General features: G+C 43.9%; 1 protein-coding gene across 1 annotated transcript in view; it reads right to left on the minus strand.

Annotated features, from left to right (window-relative positions):
• RASAL3 (RAS protein activator like 3) overlaps positions 1 to 16580 on the minus strand; it is a 556797-nt gene that overhangs the window by 104222 nt on the left and 435995 nt on the right. The window contains exon 14 of the mRNA XM_069603917.1: positions 6394 to 6721. Coding sequence (XP_069460018.1) covers positions 6394 to 6721 — 328 coding nt within the window. The remainder of the gene's footprint in view (positions 1 to 6393; positions 6722 to 16580) is intronic.

Raw genomic sequence — 16580 nt, forward strand, 5'->3', positions numbered from 1 at the left:
TTTTAATTTCTCTTCTACCTTATCTGGATCTGCTATTAGACAGTCTATTGATGAGTTTAGCCACTCAAGGTGTTCAATGAATGCATGTTTTGTCCACTCTTTTATCAGGCAAGACCCTTTTCCACTTCTGCTTACCTTTAAGAAGGCATATGAATATCCTAGTTTTTCTTCCATAATCTTTCGTAGTAAGTTTAGGGATTTCCACGAGATAACCAAATTTAGTGATTGCAGTGCCAATTCTGCCCTTACCACTGCTATTGGGAGGCTCTGCAGTAGTTTCAGAACTTTCTTCCAAAACTTGCCCTCTATCCTGGGCCAGATTCTCCAGTTTAGATTAATAATCCCTTAGCCACCATACGTGAGGCAAGGAACTTCTTTTTGTAGGTAGAACTGTCTTAATGGAACAATCGAAAATGTGCTGTACCGTGCATGCACTATTTCACCTTGCGCAGCCTAAGCAGTAACTTTGTTCTCCAACTCTATTTGCCAGATCTTTTTCCTTTCATTTGTGTTGAACGGTATTCCCAAGTATCTTATTGATTCTGAGGTTTTCAGTTGGTCGCCTACCAATTCCCAATGAGATTTCGTCCTTTTACTCCTGAATGCCAATATTTTGTTTTACTGCTGTTTATCATCAGGTCATTTTCTTCCATGTAACTTTGTATTCTTTTCAGTCGTCTTTGTTGACCTATCTTTTCTGTTTGATCGAGGATTGCCAAGTCATCAGCATAGATTATCGTTGAGATCTTTTCGTTGTTTAAAAGTAGTGGAGTTAGTTTGTCATCCCTTGTTTTCTCTGAAATGTCTGCGAGATATAGTTTAAAAAGGGTTGCTGCCAAAGAGCAGCCTTGTTTTACTCCTTTCTTGATTCTTATTTCTTTCAATAGTTTGCCTTCTTTGTTTAATCTGACTCTTGTTGTTGTATCCTCGTGAAAAGCCTTTATCATTGCCAGCAAGTCATTCGGACAGTTCCATTGTTGTAATTTTATCCAGAGTTTATTTCTGTTCACACTGTCAAAAGCTTATTTTAAATCAATGAAGGCGAGGTATAGATTTGTGTTCCCTTTAATTGCTTCCATTTTCAGTAGTGATAGGGAGCATATATTCAACTTGGTTCCGGTGGACTTGGTAAATCCTGTTTGTCAAGGGTCTGTAATCTAAGTCGATAGACTTTCTTGGAGACTTGCTGCCATTAGTTTCCCCAGGACGTCAAGTAGGGAAATTGGTCTGTAATTCGCTGGTTGCTCTTGGGGACCTTTTTTATAGATAGGAACTATTATTCCAGAGGTCCATGATTTGGGGAGTTTTTTTTCCTTTACCACTTGATCGTACACCTTTTCCAGGAAAACCACCAATGCTGCTGGATTATCTTTCAACATTATGGCCGATATGCCATCTAGACCCGCTGCTGCTGATGATTTTAGTTTACTAATTCTACATTGAATTACTTATTTTGTCAAATCATGATTCCACCTTACTTTTTTTCTTTTATCTTCATGTTCTGTTTCAGCCTTTTCAGTGGTTTTATACAGGTGCGTAAAGTGTTCAATCCACTTCTCCGCGGATATTACATTACACATTCTACTCTGTTGGTGCAAAGTTATTCCATTTATTAAACTCCAGGATTCTTTTGTAGTTTTGTCTTTCAGTGCCTTTAGCATGACTTCACCTTGCTCTTGGTCTCTTTTCATTTTAAAACACTTTAGCCAGTTCTTGTAGCGCTGCTTTAGTGTTCTTATACTATTATCAAGTTTCTTTTCGGATACTGTATCCACTTTGTTTTTCCACCCTTTTATGTCTCTTCTCAACTGTTTCCTGTGTGTCCTCGTAGGATCTAATATCGTAACCTTTCTTCAGCAAATCTTTCTTTTTGTGTTCTATTTTGTCCGCAAATCTTTCTGTTCTTAAATGCAGGATGACCTGATCAACCCAGTCTTTACTGACATATTCGACTATTTTGATGTCATCTGAACCAACTCCCCTCAGCCCCTCCACAGAGTGCAGTAGCCTATTTATATATAGATGAATCTCTTTTTCACCTTTAAAGATGCTTTCAAGCACCAGTTTGGGTTGTAGTATCACACAATCATTTTTTGTTGTCCCTTCTTGTGTGATTAGGAGTTGTTCTAGGTTTTTTTGGATTCCATAACATTTATTTTGTTCTCTCAGGGGAACATACTGATGGTATCCTTCTTTCATTGTTAATACTTTTGTGGCGGCCACTTTTTTCCATTTTGTCAGCTAGGGTTAAGAAGGGAGAGAGCGAAGATTCTTTCTCAAACGTCACTCTTCTCGACTCTTTTACTTCTCTCATCTCATAGGGTTTTCTTCTGTTTTTTTCCTCAAGTTGACCTTTCCGCAGACTACCATTAAGTATTACCCGTAATTCCATTACCTCATTCACTTTTTTAGTTTCTTCTATATAATAGGAGGCGTCATCAATCAAATTTCTCTCTTCATCCTCAATCGAGCCCTGTGATTTACTTCCCACTGAGGAATCCAGGTGTTCTGATAAATCTATTAGATTTATTTGTTCATCAATGTTCTTAGTTTGCTGCTCCACTGACTCATCTCTGCCTTTTACTGATTTAAATACCCTTGGTGGAGTTGAGATATTTCTCAACAACGCTCGTGATTCTGTGACTTTTGATTTTGAGAAGCCTTTCATGTACTTATCTTTTTTTTCTTTTTGTACCTTTTTTCCAGCAGTTGTTACACTAGTTTTTTCTGAGGGTGTAGGTCTCCCTCCTTGTTTTCGTTCCTTTATTTCTTCTTGTATCAGACCACGTTGTGTTTTCTGAAATATTGGAAACTCACCATCCGATGGATTCCTGCGAGTTGGTTCTCTTAAGTCTTGTACCTGTATGGTTAATGGGAATTGATTATTTGGTTGTTGTTGTAATTCTTTCCGTTGAATTTCGAGTGTCATTATAGTTTCATTACTTCTTTTTTCCGTGGCCTCTTTCGGGGGCTTGTCTTTCTTCACATCTCTTCTAGATTTATTCAATGTTAATCTTTGCTCTTTTTCATTTCTTTCTGTTTGCATTCTAAACCATTTCAGTGAGTCCAAGAGAGCCTCCATCATCACTGTGTTGTCGTTGTGTCTACTTCCGGCTAGGTCTCCTAACCTTCTTTGCCAGGTGTTTGAATTTTCAACTTCCTGGTTCAGTCTGTCTTGTAATTGTTGCGTGAAAGACTCTACGTAGATTAGCTTTGAATGAATCGTTGCAAGTAGAGTCGAGTTGTCTTTCATGCTCTCAATAATGCTTTCATATAATTTTGTAAATGGTGCCATTGAGATTGTTGTGGCCACCATTACATTGTTGTGGATCTGTACTCCTACTGCCATCGATAAATTGTCACTTTCAGCTTTTTTTCTAGTTGGATTAGCCAGTTGTACTCCTCTTTGTTCAGATTTCTGTCTTTCTGTTTGATTTCCATGTATTCCATGTGACTCTCATTTTTCCGTCCTTTGTTCATGAGTCATAAAATCACCTCTTGCTGTCTTGTGCAATTCTTCAACCTTTTTTGTTAATGACCTCTGTTTTGGGGTCTGTTTTATAGGTCGTTCCTGGTTTGCACTTGGGGTTTCATTCGTCCATCTTTTCCTTTCTATTTGTTGGATGAATTTGTTTCTTAGTTCTAATTCTTTCAAATCCTCATGGCACTGGCCTACTGATCGAATTTGAGCGTGCCTTTTTGGATTTCTCCTGTTGTGGGCGCCGTGTCAGCTGCGGGGGAGGAGCAGAAGAGCCCCATCGAACTAATCTGCTCTCCGTTCACTTTTTTCCAAGTCAGAGTCGCTCTTAGTGCACTTCTTTGGTCCTTTGCTTCACCACCTCCATTACGTCCACTGGTCCCCATTCGCTCTTTCCGGTATTATTGCTTTTTGTTTTCCATGTTATATCACTTTCCGACTGCTTCTGAGGGCTGAAGTTCAACATTCTTCTTGCGTTTACACCACCCGCCGGGGACTCCTGTTCGTCTTCTATCCTTTTATCAGTGAATATGGGGACTTTTTTTTCGATGTACCAGACTCGAGGCTCACCCCGAGAAGCTCTGCATCTGTTATGTCATATATGTCGGCTGTGAATGAGGTTTGCTCCTTATTCGTTATCTCCAACATATTTTCTCCCACATTGTTTGGCTCCAGATCAAGGTCAAACGAGGGATCCGATTTTCTAATTTCATGTTCGCCGTCTCCTTTGTCATTACACTGTCTTGGACTGGCCATGTCAAAACTGTTACACTTTTCTTTACTGTTATATGTTTCATGTTGCTTCTCAATGTTTTCATTATTTGTGCATGGGATCACTTTTCCTTTTTCAGTCACGTTATTTAAGTCATTCACCCCCAATACTGCTTTTTCCCCGGCATACTCACAATTTTGACTCTAGCAGCTTCTACCGCTTCTACCGCGATGGCTGTGCCTTCTCCAGCTTCTAGTTCTGTCCTATCATCGGCGGCTTCGGCTGCTTCTCGTTCACTTTCACAGGTGTTTCTAGAGCGAGCTAAGTAGTTTCTTGCACATTTCTGTGTCGACTAGATCACCACTTCCTGATTTGCACAGAACACCGACTTGTTGACAGTGTTCCTTTGCCTTTAACTTCAGTCTTGAATTAGGCCATCCCACGCCGTTATCGTATCTCGTCGCCATCCTTTCGCTCCTCGTCGAGTTCCTTTTTGCCACTGCTTCAAAGTCTGTGTTTACTGGCAACTCCCCACAGCACGGGTGACTTCTACCCGGATCCCTTGAGCCCGGGAGACTAGAAGACTGGGACTCTCAGGGACTCTGCATTATCTTAACTTCCTTTTTTCTATACTACTATTTCTTGCTTCGTCCTACTTACCGGAATAACTCCTATTCAACCTTTACCTCAGCTCACATTTCATCCTTCCTTTTTCTTCTGGCCCGCTCTTTTGTTGCATTGATCTTGAGGTTAGCTAAAGGCCTGGCTTTTTAACACCAAAATCCCTAAACTGCACTCAGGCTGAATAATGGTACAAATGAGCGCCCCTCGTTCCCCAACATGCATGGAGACCAATATGGCAATTCCAAGATCACTTCACAAAATGGTTTTAAACTCCTTATCACAAATTTCTGCCAACCACCTAACATGAACTTCTTGACCGGCATCAAACATGCATCTCGTTCATGTTAGTTGAGCAACTCCTCCTCTCTCATGCTTCTCTATATAACCTACACTACAGCTCACACTGCTGCATCAGTTACTTTCTCTTCAACAGACTCTGATTTGATAACAAGGAGCCTTGAATGAGAATCAGCATGACAGCTGCTTTTCAGCTAATTTGCATACAATTAATGCAGTGGAAGTGGGAGGGAGCAGCTGGGAGCAGTGCATTTTTTTTGTTTTAGTTTTTCTGTTCCTATACTTTTATTTTAAAAAGAGACAGTTACAGAATGGTTTACTTTTAAAATAAAAGTGTAGGAAGAAGTTGATATTTGCACTTCGGTGGGCTGAACTGAACATTCCCTTAAATAGCAGGTGTGTTGGTTTGGGGGTTTGAATTGCGCGTGGGAGGGGGAATGGAGGTGTAGTTTGTGGGGAGCAGGAGCAGGCCAGCAGGGAACATAGTTCCACTACTTCTTTTGGTCTTTTGGTACACTTCGACCACTGACTCAATGCACTGCTCAGGGCCTCTGAACTGGAGGTGACTTCCAGGGATGGATAGTATGTATGTATTTGAAGGTTTTCTATAGCTTGAACCTTGCTGTAGAGCGCTGGACACTACATTTGGGTAATGCATAGTGTAGAGCAGCTAAAGGGGTGAGTGAGGAGGTGAATGGGCGTTTAGCATTGGTTAATATGTTCTGCAAAGTTTCAATTTCCTTTCTGAAATACATGAGAATGAATACAAGCTAAAACAGTTTGTTCTACATGCTGTGATCCACTCAGGAGGAGCCTGATAACGTTTAAGCTCCTTGTGCCACTCCAGAGGAGAATACCCATTTGCATATCTACCTGATCCCGCCCACAGGTAAAAGTCAAACCAGAGATGCAAAACTCTCTAGAGCCTGGATTGGTAACCTTTGGCTCGCTAGATGTTTTGGACTACAAATAACACCAACCATAGCCTGCATAGTCAATGGTAAGGGATCATAGGACTCAAAGCCCAACATCCTGGAAATCCACAGGTTGCAGAACCCTGCTCTAGAGTGGGAGTAAGGGGTCTAATATGAATTCCCTCAAGTCTCTTATGCCGAGATCTACGATGCTCAACCAGACTTCAAGGTTAGATTTGGGAACACTGCAGTGACGTAAAAGGGTACAGAGTTGTTAACAAACATGAAAACACGCTTGAGGCCTTTCCGAACACAACAACTGATGTGTCATTCCTCAGCTTTGTGAGCATTGTTCTGTTAATGCTTACCTGAGGCACCATGCCACCACCTCGGGGTGCTACCCGGAGGCGTGGTTTCTTTTGAGGCCCTTCCTCCTGGAGGGTCTGTGGCAGATGTTCGGTGCTGCGGTGCTTCTGCACCCTGTGGGCCCGGTTACTAGCCGGCACACTCTGTGTCCTCTGCACATGCCTTCTGCTCTGTGCGAAGCTGTGTGAGGGTAGCAGTCCATGGAAGACCCTGTCCTCTTCTCTGCCCTTGTTCCTCTGGATGCTCATCATGGACAGGCTCTTGGTCACGAGTGGGCTATGTTTGGGGAGGTCCCTGGGAGCTAGGAACCCTGGCTTCTCTTTCTCTGTGCTGCGGAAAGACAGTGTTGGTCTTTAATGAGTGGTACCTGCGATCAGTCACTACAGTTTAGTAACATATTCTAAGTACCATGTACATCACTGGGCCTCCTGGTGGCAATTACATATTTTCTCTTACCGTCTCTTGTGTGCCCTGTGCTGCTGACAGGCGGTATCAAAACAAAGTAATCACACACTTGTCCATGGTACAACATGTTCTTTTCATTTAAGGTGGTTAGCACCGGGAAGACGGTGCAAGCCCATCAGGAGCCGAGGAACACAGCCTGAATCTCATGGTATAAGCCTGCATTCCACCCTGAGGTCAATACCTCCCTGCGTCCATTGGCCAAGCCCATTCCAAATCACTACGCCCGGGAGCCCTGGAGAACTTCTCCACCACCTCCCACTCGCCTGCCCCCTTCCTTAGAGTGTCTCCCCAAATGACCACTCTCACTTACCTGCTTCGCCGTGGGTACTATTACTTGATTGGAACATTGGAATTTTGACAGTTCCAATAAAGTGGTAGAGTGCAATAATGTGGCATTATGTACCCGTTCCAACGGCAACACCGAGGGGAGTAATGGCCCGTGGGCCCAGGGTCGTTACCCCCAGGGTCCAGAGCTGTTACCCCCTGGTGTTGTCCATGGAACGGGTACATAAGGCCACTAGCACCCCCGGTTACCAAAGCAGCAACCCAGGGTGCTAAAAAAGGATTTTCCTTCCTACAACTGGACGCTGCACGCATCAGGTTGTAGGAAGAAAAAAAAAATCCTTAACATGGCCGCCATGGAAAGGGAAGAAGGACTCCGTACAGAGCCCCTCTTCCCTTTCCATGGCAGCTGTGGGAAGCTGAGAGCAAGGTGTGGCTGCAGCGGCGAGGGCTGCCTCAGCCGAAATAAGGTAAGTATGGGGGGTGGGGAGGTAGATCCATTTTTAAAAAATCAGGAACAAAGTGTGGGTGGAAGATGGCGATGGGGGTGCCGGCCGTCAGGTGGCTTGGAACGCAGGCTTACACTAACGGTTCAAGCCCACGTATATAGCTACCAGATTGGCTGGCTTTCCCTTCCAGGGTGCTAATTGCTGGTATAATTCTCCTGTCCCAACATTGCAATGTTTCTCCTTTGTCTTCCTTTGTTTTACGCAGAACATTCATACCATGAATACTCTAACAACAATAATACCCCCCTCCTTAGGCCATAACCAGGTTGGAACGACCCCTTGGCCCAAGTTCAAAGCTGTCCATTGGCTCAGGTCTATTAAACATAGAACACTTCCATTACATTGTGCCATGTCATTTATTGCAAAGCTTGTGTAAGTTCTGGCATTATAATAATAATTAGTGTTTTTATAGTTTGATGCATGCGAGAGCCCTTCTTCAAAGCACTGAAATAACAGGTGTTATTATTACCATAATTAAAAGTACCCATTTCATTCGACTCAGCAATATAAAAGGTTGATTTGTATGTTCTGGCATTGGTAGCATGCGTGGATTAGTGTTTCAGTTTCTGCTCATTTTCGTGAACTCAGTTTAAATTATTACTTTGAAACACTTGTTTTTTTTGTTTTTGGTAAATTGAATTTCCAATGGCATGCAGTTAATGCCAGAACATAGTAACGCTTACAGCCCCTTGCCCATAGATCAATGATAGAGTCAGAGATTTTTTGACACAGACCCTTTGTCTTACTGAAATAGTTTTGGCTTATAGGTGTCGCACCTAATAGCCCAAATAAAAATGGCATCAAGGTTGTCGAACCTAATCAGATCTGTGATAGAGGTGTAGAACGGTGCACTTTCTTGATTGTGCAATGAAAGTTTTGCATGTAATGTGTGCTAAATGCCCATTGCGCAACCAAAGAAGCAAACGGAAACGGAGAGAGGAGAGGGATGGCCAGGTAGGGGGGTCAATCTGCCTTTTGGAGAGAGAGGGGGTGTAGGAAGGGCAGAGAGAATATGTTGGGTATTCTGGGAGTGTGCTGCAGAAATGGAAGAGGGGGAGAGTGTTGGTGGGTTGAAGGCAGGTGAACGGCTGTACCGGCTGGGTACCACAGAGAGTGAACCGAGGGCCGGGTATGTGGGGTTGGGGGTTGAGGTAGCTAGAGATCCATTTCGGAACTCCAGTTGTGCAAAGAATAGAATGGATACATTTTGGATATGATGTATAAATCAAGAGGCACTGCGGAATATGAGAATCAAATTGCCAGTTTGTGGGTCTCTTGTGGGCTGTGATCATGGAGATGAGTATGAGCTTGGCGTGTTTTGAGAAATGGAGATCCTGTCGGTATCCGGGCTGTCTATGGCTGCCACCCAGAGTGGGGGCCTTGATAGCATGGAGCTGTGTCTGTGAGTGGGGAGCTGATTGCTGAGCCCTCCTTTATTTTCCTGCACCGACGTAAAAGATGCCAAGCAGAAGGCGAGACAAAAGTCACCATTACTTTGGACATCTGCTAAAAAACTGACATTGTGTAGGAAAGCGTGACTGTGAACATTTACATTTTTTGACTAATAACCTTTTAATTGCGATCCAGGCAACTCTATTGCAACAGAACATTTAAAGGACCCTTGTCTGACATTCTGAATATAAAATACGATCTACAAAGATCGAGCTAATATTAATGCACTCTCTGGAATCCAATATCTTGGACAGGAAAACCAACTGATGTGTCTGTGGATGGGACTCGCCTCTGAACTAGGGAAATATTTCACCATGAACACCTGAAGAAAATGCAGCAAGGACACTACCAATGTCAACACCAGAAGGAGGTTCCCCGGCAAATAATGATAGGCTTGTGAATGTTTATTTCACCAGATCATCGAAGCGTTTTTGGTTATTATAGATCTAGGCTCCTACGATGCGGGACATATCCTCGAACCACCTAAATATCTATTTGCAAGACATACAAGAATGATTTAAAGGTCCAGTCTTTGTCGACATCCGTCGCTATTACCAGCAAAAGTCATCTGGTTTTGGGAGGCTGGTACTAGAGAACTTAGCAGAATTTCTATTCAAAGGCAGTTGAACAGAGCAGAGGTCCTGCATCTAATTCCATTAGATAGTCCATGGGGAGGAGTCAATGTCATATGATGGGAACTATAGAGCAGCTATTCAGACAGAAATTGAGCCTTCAAAATCCCAGGTGCTCCTATGCTGCAGGCCACACAGACAGACACTACATTTCCCAATATTCAGAGACCCGGCTAAGGCTCCTGTTTCCGGACTGGGGACATGGATGTTTCTCATCTGACTCCTTTACAGACTTTAACATGCTGTGTGCATGTCTTTCTTGCTGAGTTTGAATTGTTTATAAATGAAGACTAGCTGGATCCCTGATTGCCAAAGTTTCCCTTATTTTTCAAATAACTTAGGCAAACGGAATATATCCTTGTAGAAATAAAGGATTGTGAATCCACATAAGTGCTTATGCATGACTATTTACTTTATTTTTTAAAGAGAGATTTTCTCCAGAGAAATACCGGTTGTTGGTTTGGCAGAGGGTACAATTAACACCAGTTATAAGCAGGGTTTCCCATCCTCCTATATAATTTGTCATTCTCCTTCTTAAATCAGGTTCAACGGGGGCAAGCCAGTTCCCTTCTTAATAATAATAGGTATGACTCAGAAATATGTTGCATTAGTTAGAAGTTATCCTTTGATCTTGAGAAAATGTCAAAATGGAGCCAAAAGGTACATTAAATCGTTAAATGATTTGAACCACTTTAGAAATGAGATACAAAAAGCAACATGTCTTTGATGTATTTCGTCCAAAGAATACACAGCACACATTTGCATTAAGGACATTGAAATAAGGGGAGGGAGAGCATAATCTAAAACATCAAGGTAAGCATCCTATATGTAACAATGTATAATAGTACGGTGTTGTCGGAGACTTAAAGGGGATACAACATTTCTGATGGATCCAATAAACTCTTGGCACAGAAGTATGTTTTGAATTTCTTTATTAATTGGCCAGAATGGGATCGGGATAAATTATTAAGGTGATACATAGGTTGTTTCATAACAGAACTGGGTATTCTTTAAGAAAAATCCAAGCAAATGTATTAAGGTGGGGTAAACTGTTAAGTGTCACAGTATCTAATCCATTAGGGATACTGGTCTCCTTCATGTCCTCTACTCTATTGGCAAGTATCTGGGTATTCTGAGGACGCCCTGAGGTTTCTCACATCTACTCTGCTTGGGTGCTCTATTCAGTTAGTGAGAGAATGGCCATTACTCTTGTATCCCGACCCCGGGGGTGCAGAAGTGAGGGAGGATCACCTGGGTGGGGGTGGGGGTGTCCTTGAGGATTTGGAGCAGGGTACCAACAGGAGAGACATGGTATCTGCCTTTTCCTATTGAAGACCAGCCTAACCCTCCCCCGGCCTTTGTAGGCTACTGTAAGCCAGCTACCCTACTTTTCCCACATTACATCACTGACAGTACTGGGATGAGGAAAAGGCGACTAAGAGTAGTGAACACCAAACACCCATTTCACCACTATAGTACTGAGACGAGGAAGATGCCTGCAGAGTACTATGAGGGTCAGGAATGTCCCTCTAATTATGGTCAGGCACTGGGTTGGACTGCCCTATCGGGCATTCGGCCTTGGGATGGCCTGCGACCGGTTTTACAAGCCACCCTGAGGCCGGCTTTGCAAAATAACATTATTTTTGTAATAAAGTTACTTTAGGTAACTTAACATTACTTCTTGCAGAGTTGCTCTGCTCGCAGCACACAGTTACTAAGTGTTAACTTTGCTTTGATGAATACACACACACAATAGTGAGGCGGCCGTGCGGTGCTGGGCAGTGTACCCTGCCATCTGCCAGTGTGGTGCCAGGAGGCAGTCGCACTTTGAACACAACATACATTACATGATTACACAGCAGCAAATTGTAACAAATTGTTCTGGGTGCCTGGGATGGAGTGATGTGAAAGCTTGTCGTCTCCTGTTGTGGGCGCCAGCCGCCAGTCAATCATGTACGTGAGTGGGCCGGCCCGCATCATGCGTATGGTGTGCTGTGCTGCTGCCTCGGTGCAGTCACTCACGACACATCCAGCACATTTGGGAAGGAAGGGAAGCGTTGAATTTGCCAATGGAGCAGCAGCAGCTTGCAGGCCTCTGCTCTCTGCCAAAGCAAAGCATGTGCAACCACTGCAGCCAGCAGCCTGGTGCCTGGCCCAGCCCAGCCCTGGCTGCAGGCTGAGGCAGTCCGGCTGAGGTGGACACTGGGCAGCAGCAGTCAACAGAAGACATTACACATGGGCCGGCGTGCTCACACAAAGCAAAGTAAGTGAAATAAAATCATAAAATGAAGGGGGTCGGTGCCCTGGTGATGAGTGGGATGGTGCTGCATGCTTTGGGTTTAACTATGCGGGCCAGTCTGATGTTTTCTGTGGTATGGATGGCATTGGTCAGTGAAGGTCGCAATCACACGGCATGGGCAGCTGGCGCAACTGTGCTGAAACGGCCCCCTGCATCAGTTACATATTTAGTGCCAACTTTACCTTTATTGCAAACCCCATAATTTGCCCAGTTATCTGGCACCGCGTGCACTGGAAGATAGATATATAAATCAACTTTCTCCAAAAAGGCAGACAAGTTACCCTTCCATAAATCGCACGATCAGTCATCAGTATATTCATTGCCCAAGCAGTCCTGACGGGTGCCCAGCTAGGCACCCGTCAGGAAGGAGCGCGGCGGAGTAGGACATTACTTCTTGGGGTGCTCGTGGCGTCCTGATGTGGCCCGCACTGGACGGTGTCCTGCTGTGGTAAGAACCCTAAGTGGATTTTCCTTTGGGACCATGATACCTCTACAATTCATAATACTTCCATAATACATAATACCTCCACAAAGGAGGGTTGCTTTAGGACTGTCTATATGTGTATTATTACAGTCAGAACTTAAGATGATGAGAATCAAGTGCGCTTTTTGCGGCTAAATGAACACCAGGATGTCATTTAAGAAGAGGCGAGTTAACCACATTACAACGTTGGACTTGGGAGTCCCAGTGGTCTCCATGGCCTCACCACCAGGCATAAACAGAGACCGGGTATCAGAGGTTTTAGCGCTCAGTGAGCGTAGGAGACTGAGAGTGCTTAATATAATAATCAGTCTAACTTTCCTGTGTTAAAAATGTCCTGCTCTGAAGACCCTGTTATGCCCTCCCTTCAAGAAGCAGGATGTCCAACCCAGGACAGGGTGCCCTTACCGACAAAGTGCAGTCCAGCAGCCCAACCAGCCCAAGTACTCTTAACTAGCACCACGGAATGCATGATGCTAGATCCAACTGCAGATGTCTTACCCGTGGTAAGGCATGAAATGTCCATCTCTCCGAAAATCCCTGCTTGCCTAGGAAGGGTCTCGCCTAATCTAGTGCAGGCTGATGCTGTTGGACCACCCTTTTGGCCTGAGCTTATGGCCAACATTGCAAAGGAACTTCTTTTATGTAAGGACCCATTTGATCTTGGCATTTTGGCCAATGCCTTGAACGATCTTGCTGTGAGCCCACGGCCTACTAAAGTGGACACTGCCTCGCAGACAATTGAGCTCATTAGGTCATGCACACCTTTACAGTCCGTTGGAGTTGATGTGGCCTGTCAAGCCCTCATTCAAAGGGACTTGGTAGACCAAACCACTCAAATTCATCTGTGTAGGGTGGAAACGTTGATACCTTCTGAGTCCTGTATGACTCATAATAAGAAAGCCTGCACCTCAAAAATAATGGGAATACAGGAAATTCCCCCAGTGCTATTGCCATCTGAGACTAATTGGTCTCTTAAAGAGCCCAAACAGATCCCAACAATGAATTCCAAACTAAAGAGGGCTCTGTCACGGAACGTTCAGGTAAAAAAGTCACAAATGCCATCAATAAAAGATAAACACACATCTGACTTTATTATGGATCAGAGAAACCTCATCATAACCAACATTCCTAGAACTGGAACCAAAGAGTCGAATTAATCCTTGCGCAACAAGGTACTTGCCTGGATGCGGCAAAGGACAGGACAAGGGGTGGTCAGATGGACTGACCTGATAATCATTCGCAGGATAGATCTGAATGACTGGTGATCGATTCCCGAAACTGACTGTATCTAGTGGGGTGTGGGGCTAGTACTTTACCCGCTTTTCTTAGAAACTGTAATTATATGCCCAAAGGTGCATCTCACTGTAATTTAATCACTTAAATACGCTAGGTACCCTCTTCTCGATATTTTTACCCCCAATCATTGTTTTGTTCAATTGCCGGATGAATGTCACTTGCTGTTTATGTTTTTTGTTGTTTTGTCTTGTATGCGCCATCACACCTGCGGGTCCATTGTGCGCTTTACAAATATAATAAAGTAAAGTAAAGTCTGTCCTACCACTTCTAGCAAGAAGGCAGTTGCCACTAGAGCTCCTCAGTTGCTGGGCACAGAAAGATGGCAGAATCCCACAGATTCTGGACCGATAAAAAGGGGCCATGTTCTCTGATGGGGAGCATGACCCAGCATTTCAGCAGGAAGAGAGTGACACCTTCTTGCCGTTTGGAACCTGTACTCAATCCAGTTTTATGTCACAATTTGCTGCAAGCATGATCACAGCAGGAAATCTTTTTGTAATGAAAGTGAAAAATATACGTGGTCTGGCTGTCTGAGAATGTGCATCGAAGTGAACCATTTCACCAATTGAAAGTTCTACTTGGCGCACCAGAAACATACACTGTGTCCCAAAGCTCTTTTACATTCTATATACTTAAAGTGCACAGCATAAGTGCATTCATTTAGTGGATGCACCGCCAGGCAGCCTTGACCCTAGCCAGCCTTAAGCCTAATACTGTTTGAAATGGGTACAAGTTGAGGCCCTTTCATTTAAAAAAAAGAAAAGTCGACAGGCCCTGGTGCCGTCCCTCTGCAAATTACAGTTTTCCACTTTGCTTGAAGTTAGACACAGACTGGGATGACCAGAAATCCCGGCTTTGCAGGGACCTTCCTAGAATTAGGCCCTCTGTCTTCCTCCCTTAAACCGCCACCCCCTCCCACCCCCATCCAAAGTGTTTTTTTCATTTAAAAACCACGTCCCGGCTCCCGGCTTTGGGACAGGCTGTGCAGGTGACCACTGCAGATATGCAACAATTCAAGCTGACATTTTTACATAAACCGTTGAACAGTTCCTCAGCTTCCCATTAACACCTTCGTCAGCTCTCTGACACCCCATGGCAGTCTCAAACCTACAACCTTTTTGTTCACAACCATGGACACTGGTAGCCTTAAGCAACAATCAAAGCTACAGCTCCTCAAGGCGCTCTAGGGACGTGTCATTTTTCCACCCTGCAGTTTGCATATAGTAGAAGTGCTGGAGATGACAGCTGGGGGGAGTTTGAATTGGTGGGAGATGCTAGTCCTACTTGTATATTTTTGTTTTGTCCAGGCTTTTATTTCAAAATCTAGTTACCCTAACACAGACGCATATTTGTAAAAGTTGCGCAATTTGAAGCACACGGCACGGCACACAATGCAAGTTACAACAGGGGCAGAGTTGTGCTGCCTGTACTTGGCCTGGAGGCCAGGTGCATGGGGCAGCAGTGTGTAGCGGGTCGCAATGGCATTCATGCAGGACCAAAGCAGGGAACACAAAACACAACACAGTGCTTTAGGATAGGAAATAATGTCAGGAAAGAGGTCTGTTTGCGTTGCTGTGAGTGCGTTCAGCCGTGTGAGAAATCTTTAATGAAAACCAACAAAAGGTAAAGTAGGTTGTTCTATACGTTGACACCTGCCCAGGAACACATGTTGTAGACAGCAACTTTTGGGCTGTTTTGTTCAGTTGGTGCCACTATGATTGGTGTCATTAGGGTCCTTTGCGTGGTAGAAAGGGTCCTGGCAGAACCTCCAGCAGGCTTTGCACTGGGCTGCATATCCTTTTTCATACTAGCTAAGCGATGCATTTGCAGTGAGTGCAGTTTTATTGGAGTCTTCTTAAGTAGAGGCGCAGCCAGGATCGTCTTGCAAGTGGGGCCTGAAGCTCATGTAGTTGGGCCCACCACATTGACATTAACACTGCAAATACCAGAGCTGCTGAGTGGGCATTCACAGATTATGAGTGGGCCTGGCCTTGTCTGCTCAGACCATACCCTGTCTACGCCTCTGGTCTTAAGCAGGCCCCACAAATGGCATGGGAGTGGCCCTTTTCTCTGGCAAGTTTCATCACCTATGAAAAGTTAATGTTGATTAATATGCATATATGATGCACATTCTGAATAACAACACGATACAGGTGTCAAACAATGACTACAAGACAGTGCCTTTGCTACACAGGGTTTTCTAGGGATGCCTGCCTTGAACATACTACAACCCATAAGACAGTTTACAGAGACCTCAAGTTATTGCATGTAGTTTGTAAAATATTCATTCATTCCAGTATTTTCACTGTGATGCTCATAGCCTTGTATTTTAATAATGTAGATGCAGGAAAAAGGACATTCACTAAAAATACTGCGATTTACTGACCATGCATGATTTTAAAGCGCTTTTCAGCATCATTTTAAGGAAAGAGTGCGAATGAAGTAAGGATATTGTGTGAAAAAAGTGGGAAATGGAATGTCCGCGTTACTGGCTGTAATGGGCTTTACATTTTTTATACTGAGCAGTTACCTTGCAGTGTAGTGGTGGCAGAAGAGAAAATATTTATCTCTGTCATATAAGTGGGTTCATCCCAGGGACCCAGGTGCAAAAAGATGCAGCTCTCCAGAGATCTTTGTGCAATTCGCCTTAAAATGTGGAAATTCCAGCAGGGCTGTCTCTGATTGTCATGCTTATGAAGTTGATAACATCCTTTATCATTATTAATTGGTTATTTATAACAAACTTAATACCAAAGAGGTTTCAAGCGCG

This window comes from Ambystoma mexicanum, chromosome 3q (genome assembly GCF_040938575.1).
Source record: "Ambystoma mexicanum isolate Mex_15411 chromosome 3q, UKY_AmexF1_1, whole genome shotgun sequence".
NCBI classification, from domain to species: domain Eukaryota; kingdom Metazoa; phylum Chordata; class Amphibia; order Caudata; family Ambystomatidae; genus Ambystoma; species Ambystoma mexicanum.